General features: G+C 45.6%; 1 protein-coding gene across 1 annotated transcript in view; it reads left to right on the top strand.

The window, feature by feature from the left end:
• The window catches only part of TMOD1 (tropomodulin 1), an 86079-nt gene that overhangs the window by 28077 nt on the left and 34540 nt on the right, over window positions 1–23462 (top strand). Inside the window, exon 3 of the mRNA XM_022600063.3 lies at window positions 17138–17294. Within this exon, the coding sequence (XP_022455771.1) occupies window positions 17138–17294 (157 nt within the window). The remainder of the gene's footprint in view (window positions 1–17137; window positions 17295–23462) is intronic.

Raw genomic sequence — 23462 nt, forward strand, 5'->3', positions numbered from 1 at the left:
TAGAGACACTTGCCCCGGTCCTGCAGGGTATTACCACCTAGCTGTACTGCAACTGAGCCTGCAAAAGCCAAGTCCAGCGTTCTGTCAAGCCAGCTGCCACAGGATGGTGGGGAATATGTGTCAGGTAGCACATATAAGTGTGTTTAATACTCAGAATTTGCCTCTTCAGTGAGGTTACGGCATCACAAGGCAGGAGGCTCCCTGGCCATGTCTGTGGTTTGGCCGGTCACCATGGAGCTGTCAGCAGAGCTGAGGGAGGTGGCTATTTCAGGTACCCCGGCCAATGCCCAGCTCAGAGAAGGGAGAGAATGAATGTTACTGAATTAAGTGAATTTCCCATTTGATATATTTTTAAATTAAAAATGGGATATTTCATGCCTTTTTTAAAAAAACCTGTCACTGCTCAACCCTAGTTTAACAGTGATCCATACAAGAAAACACTACCATTTCATTAACCCTCAAGTAATTGCAGCTAGTGTAGGGGGAATGTAGGTTAGCAGGGAATATGCAGGACTAGAGGTTAGGTGTCCCAGGTGCAACCCTGGCCCTGTCTCTTATATTCGTGTGACCTTGCGCCAGTTGCTGTCCGTCCCTAAGCTTCCGTGTCGCCATCCATGAAATAATGGAGTTGGTTGGTCCCATTCAAAGCTAAGCTTCCATGAGCTTATGACCTGGTCTTATCTCCGGGTTTGATTAAATGTCTTCTTTCTAGATAACCCAGAATCCTTGTTTAGGGGTGCTGGGCCCTAGGCCACACAGAGTGACAAGTCCCTCCAGCAATGTGCTCTCATCTTGCTATTCACGACCCCTGCTGCCCCCAACCCCTGACCCCGCCAGGAGGAGACGGTCCCTGAAGTGAGGCTGCTGGGGTTGATTAGAAGACAGCGTTGGTGGGAGAGCCTTGGGTTCCTCCTTCCCCTGCACCATCGCTTTCCATGAGCCTGGGTTTCCATAAAAACGAGTGATGTAGGGAAGAAACAGCCAAGCTTCCAGCTCTAGTGCTATAAAGTTATTCTGCTCTAATTCCATCCTGGGTCACCGTTGTACAGAGTTGCAAGAGTAGATAGTTTTAAAAAGTGAGAACTAAAGGAGGATGTAGCTACTTCTAGTCAATTCGGTAAACATGACTCATTACCTGCCATGCGCCGACCCCTGTGCGGCCACCAGCAGGGGAGCCTAGCGGGGATTCTGCCCTTCAGGCCCTCCATCCAGTGGGGAGCGGGCATAATAAACCGTGTCCTAAGTGGGGGCACTCAGGGAGAGGATTAATTCTTTTTGGTGGGAGGCTTCACAGAATAGGTGATACTGGGACTGGGTCCTGGATTTTTCAAAGTCAAGAATAAAAACAAAGAATTCTATGCTGAGTGAAGGTCACAAGCAAAGGCTCATGTACAGCAAGTAATTGGGGATGGGGAGTTTAGGCGTGGTTTCTGTGGAGGGCTCGCTGAGCCTGGAAGGGGGTTTGGGCTAGATATGGGGGCAGAGGGGTGCAAGGAAGACTAAAGAGTTTGGACTTTTCTCAGCAGGCCCAGGGAGTCCCGAAGGCAGAGAGTCAGTGGACTTGCTGACTAAGGACAGATGGACTGGAGGAGAGGCTGGGGAGATGGGTGAGAGGTGGAAGGGCTCCCATGTCCCTCTCCACAACCCTTCTGCCATCTTGCAGAATCTTTGCTGTTTTCAGGGTGAAGCACAGACTCCCAGGAGCCCCCAGAGCCTGCTGCTTCTGGCCTTGGGGCTGTTGGAGTTGCCCTGAGCCGCTGGATGGGGGTGAGTTTAGATTAGGCTGTGGCTACAAATTGGGTAGGTGATGACAAGGGTCAGAGCCAGGCAACAGACCTGGGAGTGGGAAGGGGGCAGATGGAGGAGCCCTCTCAGAACCGGGAGTGGAGCCCCTAAGGACTGCTGGAGCCCCTAAGGACTGCTTGAGCCCCAGCTAGGAGCTCCATTTCACTTCTAAACTGGCAAATGACCTCACCCCTAATAACAGGGTGTCTGGCCCTAGCAGCAGATTCCCAGGGCCTCTGTACCGTCACACAGCCAGCTGCCCTGAGCCCTTCTCACTGGTGATTAACAGGAAGGTATGCGTGTGAACACTGGAGGGCTGGAGAAGCCGGTGAGGTGCAGAGAGCTGACTGACTTGCTCGGCGTCACAGGACCAGGGCATGGAGACTCAGATTTCACACAGGCTCCAAAGTGTGGCACCTCCCCCTCTGGCAGGAGGAAGGTACAAGTGCACTTGAATTTCAGAGTAGGGTTGGGCAATCCGAGACCTGTGATCCTCGTAGCATTGTGGCTTCAAATGGGCATTTTCAAAGCCCCCTTTCTCTCTAAGTTCAAGAAAAAGAGAAGAGAAATCAGAGCAAGGATAGGAGATAACGGAGACCAGCGGGGTTTTTGTCCCCATCTAACAATTAGCCCTTCACTGAGATGTCTCTGTTACCTGATTTGCAAGTCAGGATGGGAGTTTTGAAAAGATCTAGTGGGGCTCCATTCTTTCTGAGAGCACAGACATTCCAGCTCGAGTTTCACCTGCCCTCAGCCCATGTTCTGAAATCACAGCACAGGGAGAGGTCAAAGGTATGCAGACCAGGAGGGGCCTCCGAGCCTCTGGCCGGGAGGGGATGCAGAGACCGGCAGGTGTCCAGCCACCCAACTTACAGAGCAGAAACTGAGCCCAGAGAGGGGAAGGGACTTGCTGTGGTCACAGGCCCGAGCAGAACCAGCCCAGGACCGCTGCCCTCTCTCTTATACCCTGTACTCCTCCTGTTTTAATTCTGGTTTAACAAGTGCTTATATGGCACTTTTTATGTGCAGACGCTGTTCTAGGCACTTTGAAAATATGAATCCATTCAACCGTCATCCTAATCCTATGGTGCAGGCACTGTTATCCTGCCCATTTTACGGATGAGAAAACTGAGAGGTGAAGTAACTTGTCCAGGAAACTGAAATGAGGCAGTGGCAGAGCCATGACACGGCTCTAAAAGTTCACGTCTTAGTCACACCGCTATAAGGCTTCACTGGAGTCTTCAGGAAGATAGTTTGAGCCACGGATGTGCCCTGGTTTTGTAGTTGGGGAAGGTGGTGTATGAGAAATTATCCCCTTTTCTTCCTAGAAACAGTCTGAGATGCAGAGGTCCTTATTCAATCTTGGCTCTGCCCCCAACTTTGGCAAGTGCTTTTCCCTCTTTGGATCTCAGTTTCCCTATCTGCAAAATGGACACAGTGGGCCTAGATGCCCTCTGACACCCCCTCCAGCTCTAACTGTCTCTGATTTTATGAGCAGTTCCTGGCAATCTTATGACCTGAATTCAGCTAACAGGTAATGTCTCAGGAGGTTATGTTTTCAGTGATGCAGTTGTTAAGCCCCCATGTCATGTGACACAGTAGAGTACACAGAGTTGGAAAGCTGCTTTGTTTGCAGCAGAAGACTCCAAACTTGGGCACAGTAAAAAAAAAAAAAAAAAGTACCCCAAACTTTCTCTCTCTTAGTCTGCGTCCTGGAAAAACTCAAGCTTATCGTGAGATTGTTGCACTTGGACTCCCACGGGAGAGGAATGCTCCATGTGCTAAAAGTATCTGCTGTTGACTGATTCCCCAAGGGGATCTGCCCTTTCTTGTCTCTCTGGAGTTAAGTGCATGCTGCTCTGAAGCTGAGCCAGCTCCTCGGTTCAGATTGCCTTTGTACCAGGCAACAGGGAAAACGGTCAATGTACAGCGATGTTTGAGAATGACAAGTCACACTGTGACTTGGGCAGGGTACAGTGTGTGAGCTCTTATAACATCAATAGATAGTTGACATTTACTGGGACAAAGCCCTGCATGGATTATCTTCTTTAGTCCTCTGAGAGGTTTGGTTATCAGCTCCATTTTAAAGATGGGGAAACTGAGGCTTAGAGGGATGAAGTAGCCTGCCCAGGAGCTGGGATTCCAGCCCAGAGCGTCAGACCCAGTAGCCTGTGCTGTTAACTACCACCTCCTGTGAGTGTGTGTGGGAGGACCTGGAAGGCAACTTGGAGAACAAAGCTGGGGAATTACCAGCAAATTACTTTTTTCTAATTCAGTTTCTCTTGGAGTTGTTATGTTATTTTCACCATAAATATAAATCTTAAAAAAAGAAAGAAACCACCAGCACAAAGAATTTCACTATAAATGTTACTTGTTAATGAGGCGTTGAGGAAAAGGAGTAATATTTTTTAGTGTCTCAGTAAAAGGGTCAAAATATTTACACAAGAGAAGATGGTAGAGATAACCCCAAACTTACAAAGAAATTGGGTTTTACAAGTTGATTTTGAAGTCTGCTAGTGGGAGTCTGTGACACATTACAACTATAGAAACAACAATGGAAAACAACAGGCCCCTGCAAGGCCTGAAATAATAATAATAATAATTTTAAAACTACAGTTATTTCTCTGTTGAGGTTGTCTTACATGCCAGGTGCTATGCTGTTTTATGGGCATCATCTCAAAAAACCTCCACGAGGATCCTATGAGACTGATCCTCATAGGTTGGGGTTGAAATCATTTTAAGAAAAGGAAATGGATGCCCAGAATCACATAGCTGGTAGGTGACAGACTGCATTCAGGTAGACCTGTCTCCCTCAGCCCAAAATGTGTCAAAAGCTCTGAGACCAAGGGACCATGAACTGCAGGGAGAAATGATGGAGGAGAAAACCTAGGACTGTAGAATCTCAGAGTTAGAGGAACGCTTAGACATGATCTAAGCCCCACCCCTATCCCTGTATATACAAACACGGCACAGATAAAGAATCCCTGATTTACAGAGTCCCTGCTACACATGTCATTCACCCAGTGCTTTATGTATTTCATCAAATCCTCATACCAACCCTTTGAGGTAAGCAGTACTATCCCCACTTTAGTGATGAAAAATCAATACAACAACAACAAAAAAACCCCCCTGAAACCCAGAGAAGGGAAGGGACTTGTTCAAGGTCACACAGCAAGTAAGCCACAGCACCAGGACAAAATCCTGGGACTTCCTGTCACACTGCATGGCTTCCCACCCGACTCTACAAAATCATAAAATCCTCCATATTCATGGCCCAAATGTTATCCTATAAACCAGAGGATGCTCTTGGCTGTGCAGGAAGCAGCCACGTTTGGTCCACAGGGCTGTGGTTCTCCCTTGTAGCACAAACCAGCAGATTCACAAGCCCAGGACAGAAGTAAACAGTTGAAATGGAAAGAAATAAATCTCTGCTCTAAAAATAGGCACACATCCTTAGAAACACTGCCGGCCGTGCACAGAGCCAAGGATGGGCCTGGTGGAGTGAGGGCGAGTGAGGCCAGGTGTCAGTGTGTCCCCATCCCACCATCTGTCTTCTGGCCCCGTGACCACCTCTCCACCCCACTGCCTTCCCCAAGACCGGCCTCCAGCCTCCCCAGAATGCCCTCCTCCCTGCCCTGCCATCGTCTCCTCCCTGCCTCTGCTGCTGGGGGACCTCTTGGATCTGGAGCCCTTCATTCTCAAGTCAGAATCCTCCCATTTCTCAAGGCCCAACCTCCCCACCTCTCCCTTGGGAAGCCTTCCTGACCCTCCCCCTCCAAGCCCCCAGCACAGCACCTTTTTGACTTTGACATTTTTAATAGGAAATAACACCTATGTTTCCACTATCCAAACTTAACAAATGTAAAAATGTTGCCTTACTTGATTCAGATCACCCTTAAAAAGAAAAAAAAGAATTACCATAGATAAAGTTTTAACCCTCTCTTCCCACCCGCCCCCCAGTTTCTTCCCCATCTCTCCCACTGCCACACCTTCTACCTGAGAGGCAGCAAACCAGCACCCACAACATCAGGTAGGTAATATAACGAAGGGAGGAAGATGGACCAATTTTCGTGAGGCACGTGGCCATTTTGGGTCATCTTTTACTTTTCCACTCTTGAAAGAGATGTGGACATAAGAAAGAAATTTTTCACTTACCACTTTACCTTCCAAGAAGAAAAGCAACAACAGAGCCAGTGATAAATGTTAACTGTTTCTTGGCCTCTGTGTCAGAGACAGGAGGGAGTGGTGGGGACTGAGGCAAATGGGAGAGTTTGTGTTTGACTAAAGGGCACTTGCTGTTCCACTCCACCAATTGTTGCCCAATATTGCCACGTCATCTAATTTTTCAAGAGAGGCTGGAGGGCTTCCCTGGTGGCACAGTGGTTGAGAATCCACCTGCCAACTTAGGGGTCTTGGGTTTGAACCCTGGCCCAGGAAGATCCCACGTGCCGCAGAGCAACTAAGCCCGTGTGCCACAACTATTGAGCCTGCACTCTAGAGCCCGCGAGCCACAGCTACTGAGCCTCGTACCACAACTACTGAAGCCCGTGCGCCTAGAGCCTGTATTCTGCAACAAGAGAAGCCACCGCAATGAGAAGCCCGCACACTGCAGCAAAGAGTAGCCCCCACTCACCACAACTAGAGGAAGCCCGTGCACAGCAACGAAGACCCAATGCAGCCAAAAATAAATAAAATAATTTATTTTAAAAAAATTTTAAAAAGAGAGAGCCTGGAAATCTGAATTTTTATGTGCAAGTTTCCTATTTGAAAATGTTGGCAGCTCATTCAAATATACAGACAAAACCAAGTTTTGGCATTTGATTGGACTATAGGTCTCCCAGTTTCCAATTCTGACTCTGTTCACATGACAGATTTTTAGATAGATAGATAGATAGATAGGTAGGTAGATAGATGAAAAGTACCTAGCCCAGTGCCTGGCACATAATAGGTGTTTAATAAATGTTTGTTGAACCTGAATATATGATTTGCCCACTAGAATCTAGGGTTCTTGCAATTTAGAGCCACATTGTAGCACCACAGGTACAGTTGTGCAAGTTTTGCACTGCACAACTCCAGCAACCACTGTTCACATAAACCAGAGAACATATAATGCCCTTGGAGTTGTGCCAGTGTACAACTTGCACAACCAGATGCAGCTGCCCTGACAGAGTCTCCCCATAATGCAGTGTCTGTTCAGTGGAATGAAAGTGAACAATTATGCCCTGTGGTGATAAAACTGATTGTCATAATCTGTTTCTAAGATAGAGTTCAAGGCTTTATTCTGAGGTTTCAAGCTAAAGGAGATCTTGACCATCTTACAGAAAGGAAATTCAAAGTCAGAGAGCACCAGTGCCCTGTTTGTGGCCTCAAAGCCCTGGGATGAGAACCCAGGCTGTCAGTTAGAATGCAGTTTAGCTGTAAGTAATAGAGATTCAAAATAACATGATGTAAGCAGTGGTTTATTCATCTCATAAAAGTCCAGAGGTGGGCAGTCTAGGGCAGGTAGGGAGCTTAGCTCCCCAAACATCCCAGAGTCCCAGGTTCCATTCAGCTCACGTCCTTGCCATCACTAAGGTGTAGCCCCCATCCTCATGATCCAAGGTGGTGGCCAGGATAGCTGCATTCCAGGCATTAGAATAGAAGAAAAGGGGTGGGGGTGGAGAAAAGGAGAAAAGCCATTTTTCAAGTACCTTTTAAGGAAAGTTACTGGAAGTTGCCACTGGACAGTTCTCATACCATGACCCAACCTAGCTGCAAGGGAGCCTGGGAAAAGTAGTCCTTAATCTAAGTGGCCATGTGCTCAGCTAAGGGTGGAGTGCTTTTATTACTGGAGAAGGGGAGATATGATATTGGTGACAATTTGAAGTCTGTCACTACGGGTTTGCCAGTCTGATGGCCTGATGTTCTGCTCTGCCAAAAGTTCTGAGGAGGAGTGAGAGGAGTTGCTAGGAATTTAAATCCAGATCCCCAAAGGAAACATTACAAAGGTCTTACTCTCTAGCTTGGCATTTTCCAAAATCTCCATCAGTAAACTCTGGTCCCATGGTGGGCACCCGCACTCTAGCACCCTTCATAATGCATCCCCTTCCCCAGACCTGCTTGGGGCAGCAGCTGGGTGCCCAGCAAACAGCTCAGGGCAGCAGGTGTGATGCTGACTTGAAGGGTGTCCAAGAAATACCATCTTTTCCCTGCTGGAGCATCAGTGCTGTGTGATTCTGGACAATTCAGAACACATTAGCGCTCACTGCTTGGTGCTGGAGATTCAGAGATGACTAGGATACGTCCCAGCTGGCCTTTGAGGGGCATTCAGTCTCCCTGGGGAGAGGGATACCACATAAATGTGCTCCAATACAAATTAGAAGGAACATTATATAAGAATTGGCAAGATGCCTCAGGGTGTTTGGAAAGAGAATCACCAGATCAGTGCCGGGAGCACAGCAAAGGCTGGACAGGGTGCCCAAGGGAAGGGCTTTGAAGGGTGTATGCAGGGAGGGGAGGAGGGATGGAATTCCAGGCACAGAGCACGCCTGAGCAATGCCCTGGCAGGGTGAGGGTGTGGGGCACGGCTGCGGAATGCGGAGCAGCCTGGAGTGGCTGGAACATGGAATACTTAAAGATGAGAAGATCGGGAGGCTGGAGTAGGTTGAGGTCGAATCATGAAAAGCTCTCCATGTCTGGCTGATGAATTTAGTCATGATTCTGTGGGTTAGTAGAGGTGCTGAGCATTTGTGAGTGTGTTGGGGAGTGACCCTGTCAGATGAGCCAGTTGGTGCGGTCCGTCTGGCTGATAGAAGGGGAAGGGAGTGCAGATGGAGAGGCCAGAGGCAGGGTGGCCAGCCTGAGGCTACTCTGATGGTCCCAGCAAGAGACAGCACAGCTTGAACTAGGCCGGTTCCCCTCGGATGGAGACGTTTCCAAACCCTGCAGCCTCAGACTCCTTCCCCTGGCGAGCCACACCCCCTCATCCTGCCAAGCCTCTGTCTCCGCGGTGCTATCCCCCGGTAACATCCCTCTCCTCTCTTCTCTTACCCCGGCTGTCCTGCCTAGTGCCCTGGGACTCACTCAGCTCAGGAGCCACCGCCTCCAGGAAGCCCGGGTAGAGTAAGCTGCTCACACTTGGGCGTGTCTCCCTCTCTTGGGCCCCTGTGGAGCGCAATCACTCATTCATTGTCTCAGGGTGCCCCGCACAGCAGGGAACGTGGAACATTTTCCTTGTACATGAGGCAGAAAAGGAGGATTAGGAGAATGCCGGGAAGGGAAGGTTTGGCCTCACCTTGTGCCATGAACAGCAGAGAGACACAAAGTGTGCCGTCGTGAGCGATAGGTTCCACCACAAACAACTACTGGGCTTGGGCTACGAGGGTGCCTTTGGATGTCAGCACGAATACCCTGTAAAGCTGTCCGGGGGATGTGCTAGCTCCTGGGCTTCACCAGTCCTGCAGCAGGGTCATGGTGGCTGAGGCAAAGGCCTGGCTCTTTCTGGAGAGAACAAGAAGAGAGGAGGAGGTCCAGAGTGCGTTGGGCGGGTGGATGGGTGGGGAATGTATGGAGAAAGGGGGCTTATTAGAGGTCTGGACCCGCTTGTCCCGTCTGTGACCGAAGCACGAGTGCTGTGCTCTCAGGCTAGGTTCTGCCATATGTGACAAGAAAGCTCTGCTGAAGCCCCACTGAGTGACCTCTAGTGGGATCTGGAAGCTGCTGGTGAATGGGGCAGAGGCCGGGCGCTCTGTCTCCTGACGGGCCGCGAGGCACTGGAGGGCCACGCTTTACACAAGGGGAATCAGACCTGAAAGATAATTGCAAAATAAAAGTCCTCAAGGCCACTTGAAAAAAAGCATTTGGGTCAAATACCTTGTAAAAGGTAACTGGATGGCTGACTGGCCTGTTCAATGTTCGGGCTGCTGCTGTGGTGGACGGGGGAAAGGGCGGGCATCTGGGGCAGGCTGAGGTCGTTTGAAGCAGGAGGGAGAGAGAAATTTCTCAGTGGGAATTCTGAGAAATCTACCTCCTGGGCTTCACTCTTACCCGGGACAGTAACTCCATGCCTCCGTGCCTCAGTTTCTCCACCTGTAAACGGAGACCAGTGTGATAAAGAGGTGCGCTCCGGAGAGGGAGCCTGGTTCTCACACGGGGCCACATCTGGTTTCCAGGATCCGTTCTTAGAGGAAGGCAGCCGGGTGGGATGGAAAGCTTTCTGGGGCTTGGAACTCAGGAGCCCGGGCTCTCGGTCCACGTGTGACCTCAGGCAAGGCCCTTGCCCTCCCCGGCCCTCGCTGCCAATACCCGATAAAGAGCGCGGTCCACCCTCTTCCAGGGGGCTGTGTATGGTTCAGTCACAGAACAGAAACCCAGGACTCCTGGAGCCCAGCCCAAGGGGGGGGGACACATTGTACATTCTCTTGTTCTTAGACGTAGTTCATTTATGGGGGAAAAGTGATAAAACTCCTTGTTTTTTGTCACTGTGAAGAACCAGGTTAAAGGACGTTGTATATATGCTAAGCCACTAGTCTGAAGACAATCATACTGATCCTTGAGAAGCTAATTATGTGCAGTGTCACCTATATATCAGCTCAGGCTTCCTCGCTGTGTGGCTAACAAGCTGTGTGACTTTGGGCAAGTGACTTCAGTTTCCCTTGCCTCAGTTTCCCCAACTGAAAATGAAAGAATTGGCCCAGAGGCTGTCTCAGGGCTTTGCAGCTCTGAGCTGCCAGGAGTCTATGATCCTTTTAATACATTGTATGTGTATGTGTATGTGTGTGTATGTGTTGCTTGTGTGTGTACTTCTAACCCAGCCCACAGTAGTTCTAGCCAGGATGGAGTCGCTTATAGTCCCAGCTATCTATAATTAGATAATTATAGTGATAATTGTGCAGTGGCCTTTACTTCACCTGTTTGCAGGGTGTTAGAGCTCCTAACAATGCAGTTGAGGATTTGTCAGTTTTCATTGTCCTGTGGGCAGCTGGACTCCAGAGCTTGGGTGAGAAAATTAGGCTAAGATGTTAACCTGTCAGGCTGCACATCCGAGTTTTAATTTTACAACATTAAAAGGAAGTCACCATTTAAAAAACCACAAGTAGGGAACTACAGGAAGAGATTGCCTAATTTTTCCCTCTGTGATTATTTCCAAGAACATATTAAACTTTTGATTCGTTTTTAATTTTTTTTTAAAACCTCTAAATTAAAAACCCATGTATACAACCTCTTTCTTCCTCTGGCCCAGAGCCTGAAAGGAACAAGACTTTCAGTGATCATGTGTGGAATAAATGAATGAGTATCTTGACTTTCTCTACCTGGAATTTTAGTCTGATAGGAACCTCAGATCAGAGGTGGCAAAGTGCCAGCCCATGGGCTGGGACTGGCCTGCATCTGTGTTTTATTTGGTCTGAACATTGTTCTTAAAATATTTGGATCATGTGTCAATATTTAAAAATCAAGAGCTTTCACCTAAAGTTGAGCAGATCTAAGAACACCACCCACGTTCTTACACGGCAGTAATTAGCTCCAATGTGCCACAGTCCTCCCCACTCCCAAGCGCATAACAGCTATAATTTTATATTTAGGCTAAGATCAGAGAGTGTCTAGAAATTCTTCCTCCTTAAAACTAACACTAACTTTCCTGTCAGGCTATAATAAGGAGATCGCCCAGGCATTAGTCACTGCCCTCCTCACACAAGTAAATTTCCAATTGTAAGTAAGGACCAAGTCATATATATTGTACCAAAGCTGTCTCCTAAAGCAAATCTCACCCGTAACCCACCGGTCTTTGGAGTGAAGATGTCCATGTGATGTGTGTGTGTAAATACAGATTCCCCTCATGCAGAAGCGATATCTGTCTTGGAGGAGCAGACTGATGCTTTGAGCTAAATATAAAGAAAGCACGTGCCCAGCAAATTTACCCTGTGCAGACATTAAGATTAGGAGAATGAGACTTAAGTGCCTTAAAGTTTAGATCGTTCCAATTACCAGCAGGCATCATGGACGTATACGACCTTTACAGGAATGTAGAGGCTAGTTATCGACTATTCTTTGCTATTCAGTAAAGTGGACCCCACTTTAGGATCTTGATTAACCTTAAAAACTAAAACAATACATTGTTTTCCACACGTGCTGTAATTGAGACTTTTCTCTCATTTTACTCTGCTTCCCCCATTTACCTTCTGTCTCCTCAGTTATTCCAAATTAGAGAGCCCTTGGTGGGGTCCTGGCCTTAGCACACTGCCTGGACACATAATAGTCACTCCATGGATGTTTGTTGGACGAATAAGAAATGAAGGAATGAAAGATACATTTCTACACATACATGTTCAACAAATACTGTCCTGGTCGAAGGTGACACCAAAATGGTTGTGGGAACTCTTTCCTCACCAACTGGGTAGGCTGGGTCTGAGAGTCAGTTTCAGGTTCTAACAGTCATCCAAGGCAGCATTTTCTTATACATTTAACTGCTCCATGATGAATTTACATAATATGGCACCTTGCTCTGTAAAACAAGACACCATATTAAATCCGGCTAGCTCTAGCCTGCCCGATCTCAGCATCATTTTTGGCCACTGACACACGAAGAGCCTATGTTCTCAGCATTCCATGGGCATTTAATTTATTGCATTGGCCATTTTTGTAATTTTCCCCTCACTAACATAGTCCATTTTTAAAAAATTTATTTATTTTTAATTTATTTATTTTTGGCTGCATTTGGTCTTCGTTGCTGCTCGCGGGCGTTCTCTAGTTGCGGCGAGCAGGGGCCGCTCTTCATTGTGGTACGCGGGCTTCTCATTGCGGTGGCCTCTCTTGTTGAAGAGCACGGGCTCTAGGCGCACGGGCCTCAGCAGTTGCAGCATGTGGGCTCAGTAGTTGTGGCTCGCAGGCTCAGTAGTTGTGGCACATGGGCTCAGTTGCTCCGCGGCATGTGGGATCCTCCTGGACCAGGGCTTGAACCCGTGTCCCCTGCATTGGCAGGCAGACTCCCAACCACTGCGCCACCAGGGAAGCCCCATAGTCCATTTTTAATAATGCCTTTTTTGAGATGTAAAATTCATAAAATTCACCCATTTAAAGTATATAATTCAGTGTTTCTTAGTATATTCACAGAGTTATATGACAATCACCATAGTCAATTTTAGAACATTTTCATCACTTCAAAAAGAAACCTGTTCCCATTAGCTGTCACTCCACATTTCTCACCTTCCTCCTCAGCTCTAGGCAACCATTAATCTACTTTCTGTCTCTACAGATCTGACTGTTCTCTGGACATATCATATAAATGGAATCAGACACTATGTAGTCCTTTGTGACTGGCTTCTTTCACTTAGCATGATGTTTTCAAGGTTTCATCTATGATGTAGCACGCACCAGTACTTCATTTCTTTTTGTTGCCAAATAGTATTCTGTTGTATGGATATACCACACTTTATTTATCCATTTGTCACTTGATAGACATTTGAGTTGTTTCCACGTTTGGGCTATTATGACTATAAACGTTCATGTATAAGTTTTTGTGTCAACATATTCTTTTATTTCTCTTTGGTATATACCTAGGAGTGGAATTGCTGTCTCATATGATAACTCTTTTAATCTTTTGAGAAACTGCCAGACTGTTTTCCAAAGGGGCTGTACCATTTTACATTCCCATCAGCAGTGTATGAGTGTTTCAATGTCTCCACATTCTCACCAACACTTGTTTTTACTTGTCTTTTTTATTATAGCCATCCTAATGGGTGTGAAGTAGTATCTCACCCTGGGTTTAATTTGTGTTTCCTTGATGGTTAATGATGTTGAGCAGCTTTTCATGTGCTTACTGGCCATTTTTATATCTTCTTTGGAGAAATGTCTATTCAGATCCATTGCCCATTTTTATATTCTGTTGTTTTTCTTATATATTTTGAGTTTAGGAGATCTTTAAGTATTCTGCATACTCGATCCTTCTCAGATATATGATTTGCAAAAACTTTCTCCCAAACTGTGGGTTGTCTTTTTACTTCACAGTTTCCTTTGAAGCACAAACATTTTCAAGTTTGATGAAGTCCAATTTATTTATTTTTTTCTTTTGTTGCTTATTGTTTTAGTATCATATCTAAGAAACCATTGCTTAATCCAGGTCACAGAGATTTATGCCTATGTTTTCTTCCAAAAGTTTTATAGTTTTAGCTCTTACATTTAGGTCTTTGATTTATTTTGAGTTAATTCTTGTATATCATGTGAGTTCATATGCTGTTTTTGAAAACAAGTTACAATGATAAATAATCATGAGTTTAAAAAATATACAACTGTCTGGTTTTAATTGAAAATCACGTTATAGTTCACTAGACGCACCATTTGATAGAATGAAAATAAACTAATGAGGCTGATACTCTCAGTATTTACTTTAAAAATCCAATAAGCTAAGAATTGTTAGAAAAGGCCTTACACATTTTTGTTTTTTAAAAGTCAACTGCTTTCAATAAAGATAAATGAAACTATATTTTAACATGACATAAAGTAATATTACATAAAGTAATATTTTTAAAATACATTAAAAACATCTTCACTCCCCTATTAGAATGATATGGGCTTCAGTTTTAACACTGAAATGGTTCTCAATCAGGGGCGATTTTGCACCCCTACCAGGGATATCTGGCGATATTTGGAGACATTTTGGCTGTCACAACTTAGGAGGGGGGTGGTGCTACCAGCATCCATTAGACAGAGGACAGAGATGCTGCTAACCAGCCAAGAACGCATAGAACAAGCCACATGACAAGGAATCATCCAGCCCCAAATACCTCTTGTGCTGACATTGAAAACCCTACTTTCCCCGCCCCCAGTTTTATTGAGATATAATTGGCATACAGCACGGTAGAAGTTTAAGGTGTACAGCATAAAGACTTGACTTACATACATCATGAAATGATTACCAGTTTAGTGACCATCCATTATCTCATGTATATACAAAAAAAGAAAAAGAAAAAAATGTGAAAAACCCTACTTTGAATCAGTGGCCTCTATCAGATATATTCAAAACGAGATGTGAGTTTGCAAACCCTTTTCCCCTCAGTTACAACATCATGGGTTTCTCCCATCACAATACTGAGCCTTTCGGAAGTCAGAATGTGCCCCAGCACCTCACTGCTATCAAAATCCTTTATGGTGACAAAAATCTCTCAGGTCTTCTCTGTGGGGATCATTGGGAAAACACTTGCTTTCCATGCTTAATTCATTTTATATTTGTATGTGTTCCTTTTTTGAATTTTAAGATATATTGGGATAACACATACCCTGTCCAACTTATCCGGGTATCCAACCTCCTGGTATAAGGTACTTTATCTGATTTTAGAACAGCAGCAGTAGTCGATGATAATGTGTGTGCTCACTGTATCAGACACTATGCTAACCACTCTTCTGCACTATCTGATTTACTTTTCTCAACAATTCTGAGAGAGTGACTGTTATTATTCACATTTTACAGCCAGAGAAACGGAGAAACGGTGAGATTTGCCCAAGATCATGTTGCTGGAGACATCATTACTCCAAGTCAGGGCTTAAGCCTGGTGTGGGGTAACTGTGACATGCTGGCGTGTCACAAAGAATTTGATTACTTATTATGGGTAATCACAGATGGACATTTGCTGACATTTAGGCTGTGCCCTCACTCAACTGGGCTACGGTAGATGTACTTTCACTGAATGGACACACACTAGTAGCCACAGGAAATCCTGTCTCACCTGGGACATACCCGTGGAAAGGTGGCTCATCTGTGGACCATCAGCCATCCTTCATATCACGGTGGACAGTGTCTGAGGACTGCTGCTTAAGGAAAACTAGGGTATCTGTGGCACCACGTATGTTCTTGACACTCATCCACAAATCAGTCACGGCTTGATTTTCTACCTATTGGCCGTCCTCTCATAATGTGCTCCAACTCCCAAATGTCCCTCTTGACTTGTGGCCTAAATGCATTTGCACATACACCAGCCGCACTCTCCGAGCCCCTGTGTGTACCGATCAGTGTGCTAGGCCCTGCTCACCTCAGCTCTCCCGGAGTTGCGCTCACACTCCAGTCTCCTGATCTTGCACCCACCACTCTTAGTGGAACAGCACAGTGGTAAACTATCTTGTAAAAAGAACAAAAACAAAAAACACTCATACTGCAGTCAAACAGTAGCATTTCCCTCCCAGGCTTTGTCCTTCTATGTCCCAGGCACAGAGCTCTCTTCTCATAGCTGATAGTATTTCCCTCTCAGAGGGGCTTTTAGGAAAGGATTTGAAGTGTGAGTGAGTGAGTGAAGATATGCATTTTGCTGGTACAAAGATTGGAGACGGAACGGCTCTCCAATTTAGCCATTTTGGGGGTGCAGCAAGAAGTGAGGTGAGATTCTGCTCACATCAGCCTTCCCCATATCCTCCTGACCTCCCCGAATGAAAGGGAGTGGGGAGAGAGCAATGATCTAACTAGGAGGTTGCCCTCTTCCCCCAAATCTGAAGAAGGACCCTGGTTTTGGTTCTAGATTGGGGCAAGTCTTTCTTTGCTCTTGGCCTCAGTTTCCTCTTGAAGGGAGCATGTGTACACTGGATGATCTGTAAGCATCCTGGCAACCGTAAACTTCTTTGAATCTCTACGATACTGAGTTAAAGTGAAGTCCATGTGATTCAAATCCACCCTGATTAGGAATCCGCCTTAGTAGTGAGCCCACACCTAGAAGCCTGTCCATGTTTGAAGAAGAGAACACAGTGATTGGTTGATGCTATCTTTCTTGAGAGACCCATCTCCACGGGCAACGTTCAAAATATTTAACAGCCAGCATGCATGAGCACGACAGTCAGGAGGGTAGAAAGCAGCTGGTAGGGCCAACCAGGGCTGCAGCCTGAGAGCGTGCCTGGCCCTTCCTGCAGTCCTGCCCAGCTTTCTCTGCCTCTTTTTTGGGTCTGCCTCTTCCTGCCTGATTCTGCATCCAGGGCCCTAACTCAAACCCCCCGGGCTGCTTCTCTCCCCAACCACTTTCTACACAACGGCTGTAAATACCCTCATGCATCCAAACACCTATTTCTCCCTCAGCAGATGCTTTTGGAGCCCTCTGCTGTGCTCAGCCCCTGGTCAGCTGACCCCTCACCCCCTTGCCTTTAAAACAATGTTAGAGGCTGGGAAACAGGTATGGTTAAGAGACCCGAGTCCTAGCCTAGCTCTGCCCCTGTCTGCCAGTGACCTTGGGCAAGCCTCTGCCCCTCCCATGTTGTTAGTTTCCTTACATGTAAATGAGCGACTTAGATTGAGCTCCCCGTTTTTCAGTGATGAGTTTCTGGAGGAATGCAAGTCTTCAGCAGCTGACTGCTCTCTCTCTTTCTCTCTCTCTGTGCACCTGCCCCGCAACTGCCACTGTAGAATGCACTGCTGCCTGCGGGCCTGAGGCAGAAGGATCAGACCACCAAGGCGCCCACGGGCCCCTTTAAAAGGGAGGAGCTCTTGGATCACTTGGAAAAGCAAGCAAAGGAGTTTAAGGACCGAGAAGATCTGGTCCCCTACACAGGGGAGAAGCGAGGTACTGAACAATGTTGCCCTTTTGAGTACGTCATTCCCCATGATCATTGAGTGGCAGCTGTATGCCAGGCCCTGTGTTGGGCCAGATGTGACTGGACCTCCTTGCCCTCATCCCTGCCTGGCCCAAAGTCACAAACCGAACTCCAAAAGCATCGGCGCATGGGGTAGATTTAGTGAAGTTTTGGGGCAAACCAGACTCGTAACACTCCCCTCAGTCCCCTTTAACTAGGGTGTCCTGATTATTTTTCATACAAACCTGATACTGTCAAAAGGGAAAGAAGAAACTATTAAAATGGTATCAGGACATGAGGCCCAAACAAGACCTGTCCCCTCCAAACCAGGAACAAGAGATATCCTGTCTCTACCCTAATTATCCCTTCTTTTTCCCCAAAGTTCCTCTCTCTGGCAGCTGCAGCTTCCCTTCCTTCATCTGCCCCTCTAAGACTCTCTGCCCCAGACTAAGGCAAGCCATCTAGAAGGCTCCGGGGAGCAGAGAGGCACTCCAACTATCCAACCCTTCCAGAACTTCCCCTTCACTCCAAATCATCCTCCTGTCCTCTGGTACCATACTCACCCTTGCTCACTGCCCTGCTGCCCCACAGGCCTCTTTCTCTTCCCCAAACACTCCAAGCTCTTTCCTACCTCAGGACCTTTGCACGTATGCCCTCTGCATGGAATGCTGGTCCTCTGTCCGCCTCCGAGCTGGCTTCAGGGCTGGCTTCTCTCCTCTGTAAGAGGCGTAATGGTTAGAAACATAGCCTGGAGTTGGGTCTACTTTGGCTACAGTCTTGGCACTACCCCTTACTAGGCTGTGTGAACTCAAGTACATTTGTTTGTTTGGCCATGCCACGTGGCTTACAGGATCTTAGTCCCCGACCAGGGATCTAACCTGTGCCCCCTGCAGTGGAAGTGCAGTCTTAACCACTGGACCGCCAGGGAATTCCCTTGAGTACATTTTTAAACCTGCTGTGCCTCCATTTCCTCATCTGTAAAATGGGGTTGATGAATATTACCAGCCTTCTGAGGGAGTTATGAAGATTGAGTTAAGATCTATATAAAGCACTTAAAACAGCACCCGGTGCATCATGAATGCTATGTCAATATTAGCTATTATTACCCTTTCGGTCTCAACTGTACTGTCTCCTCTTTCAGGAAAGCCTTTCCGGTCTCCACTGTTTAGGACATTCCATCCCTTCAATTCCCCCTTGGTTATTCTCCATCTCGGGAGCCTGTGTGTGTTCTTCAGAGCAATTCTTATTTTATCATTATGTATTTATTTACACTGGCCTGTACGCTCCATGAGGCAGGGACTCAGCTGCTTTTGCTTACACAGTTCCCCCAGCACCCAGCACAGGGCCTAGTGTACAGTAGGGCTCAGGAGAGAGGTGTTGAATGAATGAATGAGTTCAAATTAAATATATGCATAATGGATCTTACAGGCTTTTTCCTTCAAATATAAGCTCCATGGGTACAAGTACCACATCTGTCTAGTTCATTGTTATATCTCTATACCTCAAAAACCCTAGCATGTAGTAGGCACCTAGTAAAATATTTGTTGAATGAAAGCATTAATTCTAATTAATTAATTAATTGGGTAATTAATTGTCTGTGTTCCACCTCTTCCATTCTCTCACCCCCAAGAATGTCGGCATGATGAGCCAAGGATCCCTGTCTTTCTGTGTCCCTGTCGTATTAGCACAATGCTGCACAGAGTAGCTGCCTGATAAATAATAAAATGAAAGAGCAAGCAGGTGTGGGCATTTCAGGGAGGACTTCTAGCCATCCCAGTGCCTGGAATTGAACCTCAGTCCAGATTTTACTGAAAACTTGGAAGGTCAGGGAAGCCCAGGAGACATCTGGATTACAGAGCTTTGGAAGAATTGTGTGGTCTGAGGCACCCTGGAGCTGGCGGCAGGGGAAGGGGCCCTTGACCATAAGGGCTGGGGGTGCCTGGCTGAGAGCGTAGGCACAAGATGGTTTTAAGCAAGGTACTTGTACCATGAGGAGTGATTTCTGTGCAGCAGGTGAAGATAATAAAATCTCTGGATTTCATGGGGCCTTAAAACTCCCACTATCCCCACTACACATTTGAAAAATGGGGAAACCAAGGCTGTGAGAGAGTCAGCAGCAGACCTGAGTGGACAGTTGGTGAGTCATTAGTAACATCTGTTCCCTTGTGTGCCCATCCCTCTCCCAGGGGAGGAGCTGGAGATGAGATGGGGGATGGGGAAGGGAATCGGGGCGATATATAAACCAGTCCTGCTGCCCCTTTGCAGAGCGTTGACCTGGCCCCAAGCCGGGAACAGCTCACCAGACTCCCAGAGCCTGAGTGCCCTCATGAAAAACCAGACTGACCCAAGGAGGGTAGCTAGAATTTATTCTATTTTCATATTATGACAAGCCTAAAAGGCTTATCATCACCACCACCACCAGCATCGTCATCATAAAATATTTACATGATGATTGTTGGAGTCCATGTATATTGAATAAGTACAGTCTCAACAGAGAGTGTGGGGAAGGAGACCTTCCAGCTCTAACAGGCAGACGCAGGGCCGTTCAGTCCAGCTCTACTGAGCATTTGCCCCACGCTGGGCCTAGAGCGAGCCTAGGCTGAGGGGAAATAGCATTTCAGGCACTACAAAACCCAGCAGGATGTGGTAAGACCCATAAACTGGTACAAAGTCCTGAGGGATTTGGATTTTCCCTCACTCTCACTCAAGTGGGGGAATCAGAATAAAGTTCCATGCAGGGTATTTTCATTATACATATTTGGCTGCATGTGCTGAAGAAACAAAGTAAGAGAGACTTAAAATGGAAGTTTAGTTTTCTTTCACTTAGTAGAGCTGCAGGGTTAGGCATTCCAGGGCTTGTAAGACATCTTCCTTGGCATTAGGAATCAAGACCCTTTCCAGTTTTTCATTCTGCCATCCTTGTAATATATTCTTGTCCTCATGGTCCATCTAGTTGCTGAGGCTCCAGTCATCACACCCACATCCCAACTAGTAAGATGAAGGAAGGGAAGACGTCTGAGTCCCTCTTATAGTGTCTTAGAGTCACCACCCTCATGGAGGCACCTGCTGCAGGGGCATAATAAACCATAGGTCTTAAATATTTCCTGAATGTTCATCCTAGTCACTGCATCAGTCATTTTCAGAGTTCATTTTCCTTTTAGCCATGTTGATTTGCTGTTTTCCAGATGCACCTCTGGTGAAGGTTATGATACATTTTCTCCCAGATGATTTTGCTGACTGTTCTGCTTGTATAGTAATTGATCTTTGCTGTAAACTATTTATTTATTTATTTATTTTATAAATTTATTTGTTTATTTTTTGGCTGCGTTGGGTCATCGTTGCTTCACGCGGGCTTTCTCTAGTTGTGACGAGCAGGGGCTACTCTTCGTTGTGGTGCACGGGCTTCTCCTTGCGGTGGCTTCTCTTGTTGCAGAGCACGGGCTCTAAGCACGCAGCCTTCAGTAGTTGTGGCACACAGGCTCAGTCGTGTGGCTTGCAGGCTCTACAGCGCAGGCTCAGTAGTTGTGGTGCACAGGCTTAGTTGCTCCGTGGCATGTGAGATCTTCCCGGACCGGGGCTTGAACCCGTGTCCCCTGCCCTGGCAGGCAGATTCTTAACCACTGCACCACCAGGGAAGCCCCTGTAAACAATTTAAATAACAAAACAAAGTAATACTCTGCTGAGAGGTAGGCACTGATCCCATTTTAGTGAATATCCTTCTGAACATTGCTCTTCCCACCCCTCCCCACCTCTGGTCCAAGTCACTGTCATCTCTCATGTGGACTTTTGAAGGAGCCTCCTAACCATCTCCTGGCTTCCATCCTGGCCCCACTGCAGGCTATTCTCAATCAGTAGCCAAAATGAGCAGGTTTTTAAAAATTGAAGTAAAATTCACATAACATAACGTTAAGTATTTTCAAGTGAACAATTCAGTGGCATTTAGTACACACACAGTGTTGTGCAACTACCATCTCTATCTGGATCCAAAACATTTTCATCACTCCAAAATAAAACCCTGTATCCGATAAGCAGTTATTCCCCATGCCCCTCGCTCCCAGCCCCTGGCAACCACCAATCTGTTTCTATGGATTTACCTATTCTGGATATCTCTTATAAATTAAATCATATAATATGTGACTTTGCGTGTCTGGCTTCTTTCACTTAGAATATTATTTTCGAGACTCATTCATTCCCTTTTATTACTGAATAATATTCCACAATTTGTCTATTGACAAACATTTTGGTTGTTTCCACTTTTTGGCTGTCGTGATTGGGGTGCTGTGAGTATTCCTATACAAGTATTTGTATGGGTAACTTTTGGGTATATACCTAGGAGTGGAATTGCTGGATCGTATGGTAATTCTGTGTTTAATTTTTTGAAGAACTGCCAACCAGTTTTCCCAAGCAACTGCACCCTTTTACATTCCCATCAGCAATATATGAGGGTTCCAATTTCTCCACATCCTTGCCAACATTTGTTATTTTCCATTTTGGTTTTTGGTTTATGTTATAGCCATTATCATGGTTGTGAAGTGGTATCTCATTGTGGTTTTGATTTGCATTTGTCTAATGACCAATGATGTTGAGCATCTTGTCATGTGCTTGGCCATCTGTACAGTTGACTCTTCATATCCGCAGGTTCCATATCCGCGGATTCAGCCAACTGGGGATCAAAAATATTCATAAAAATTCCGCACAGTTTAAAAAGGCAAAACTTGAATTTGCCACGCACTGGCAACTATTTACATAGAATTTACATTGTATTAGGTATTATACGTAACCTAGAGATGATCTAAAGTATACAGGAGGATGTGTGTAGGTTATATGCAAATACTATACCATTTTATATAAGGGACTTGAGCATCCAATCCCCCTCAGATACCTAGAGGCAATTGTATATCCTCTTTGGAGAAATGTCTTTAAGTCCTTTGCCCATTTTTAAATTGGGTTGTTTTTCTTTTTGTTGTTGAGTTGTAAAAGTTCTTTATATATTCTGAATACTAGACCCTATCAGGTATATGATTTGTAAATATTTTCTCCTCTTTTGTATGTTATCTTTCCACTTTCTTGATAATGTCCTTTGATACACAAAAGTTTTATTTTGGTTAAGTTCAATTGATCTATTTTGGTTAAGTTCGATTGATCTATTTTTCTTTAGTTGCTTATTCTTTTGTTGTCATATCTAGGACTACTTTGCCAAATCTAAGTAAGGTCATAAAGATTTACACTTATGTTTTCTTCTAAGAATTTTGTAATTTTAGGTATTATATTTAAATCATTGATCCATTTCCAGTTGGTTTTTGTGTATGGTATGAGATAGGGGTCCAGCTTTATCTTTCTGCATGTGGATATCCAGTTGTCCCACACCACTTCTTGAAGAAACTATTCTTTCCCCATTCAATGGACTTGGCACCCTTGTCAAAAATCAACTTGCCATAGATGTATAGGTTTATTTCTGGACTCTCAATTCTATTCCATTTTTTTATGTCTATCCGTATGTCAGTGTCACACCGTTTAACTTTGTAGTAAGTTTTGAAATCAGGAAGTCTGAGTCCTCCAACTTTGTTCTTTATCAAGATTGTTTTGGTTATTTGGAGCCCCTTACAATTCCATATGAATTTGAGGACTGGCTTTTCCATTTCCAAAAAAAAGGAGGAGGACCATTGGAATTTTGATAAGGATGGCGTTGAATCTGTAGATTGCTTTGGGCAATATTGCCATTTTAATATTGTCTTCCAGTCCATGAACTTGGGATATCTTTCTGTTTATTTAGGTCTTCTTTCCTTTCTTTCAACAATGTTTTATAGTGTTCCATGCACAAGTCTTTCACCTCTTTGGTTAAATTTATTCCTACGTATTTTATTCTTTTGGATTGTATTGTAGATGAAATTATTTTCCTAATTTCCCTTTCAGATTGTTATTTGCTGGTGTACCCCACTTATTTGTATATGTTAATCTTGTACCCTGTTTTTTTGTGTGTGTGTGGAACATTTTCTGCATATAACATCGTGTCATCTGCGAACAGAGATCATTTTACTTCTTCCTTTCCAGTCTGGATGCCATGTATTTCTTTTTCTTGTCCATTTGCTCTGACTAGAACTTTCAATACACAGTTGGGTAGGAGCAATGAAAGCAGGCATCCTTGTCTTGTCGCTGGT

This window comes from Delphinapterus leucas, chromosome 6 (genome assembly GCF_059928025.1).
Source record: "Delphinapterus leucas isolate spDelLeu-1000000601 "Yukka" chromosome 6, BTC_Dleu_Yukka2, whole genome shotgun sequence".
In the NCBI taxonomy this organism is placed as follows: Eukaryota; Metazoa; Chordata; class Mammalia; order Artiodactyla; family Monodontidae; genus Delphinapterus; species Delphinapterus leucas.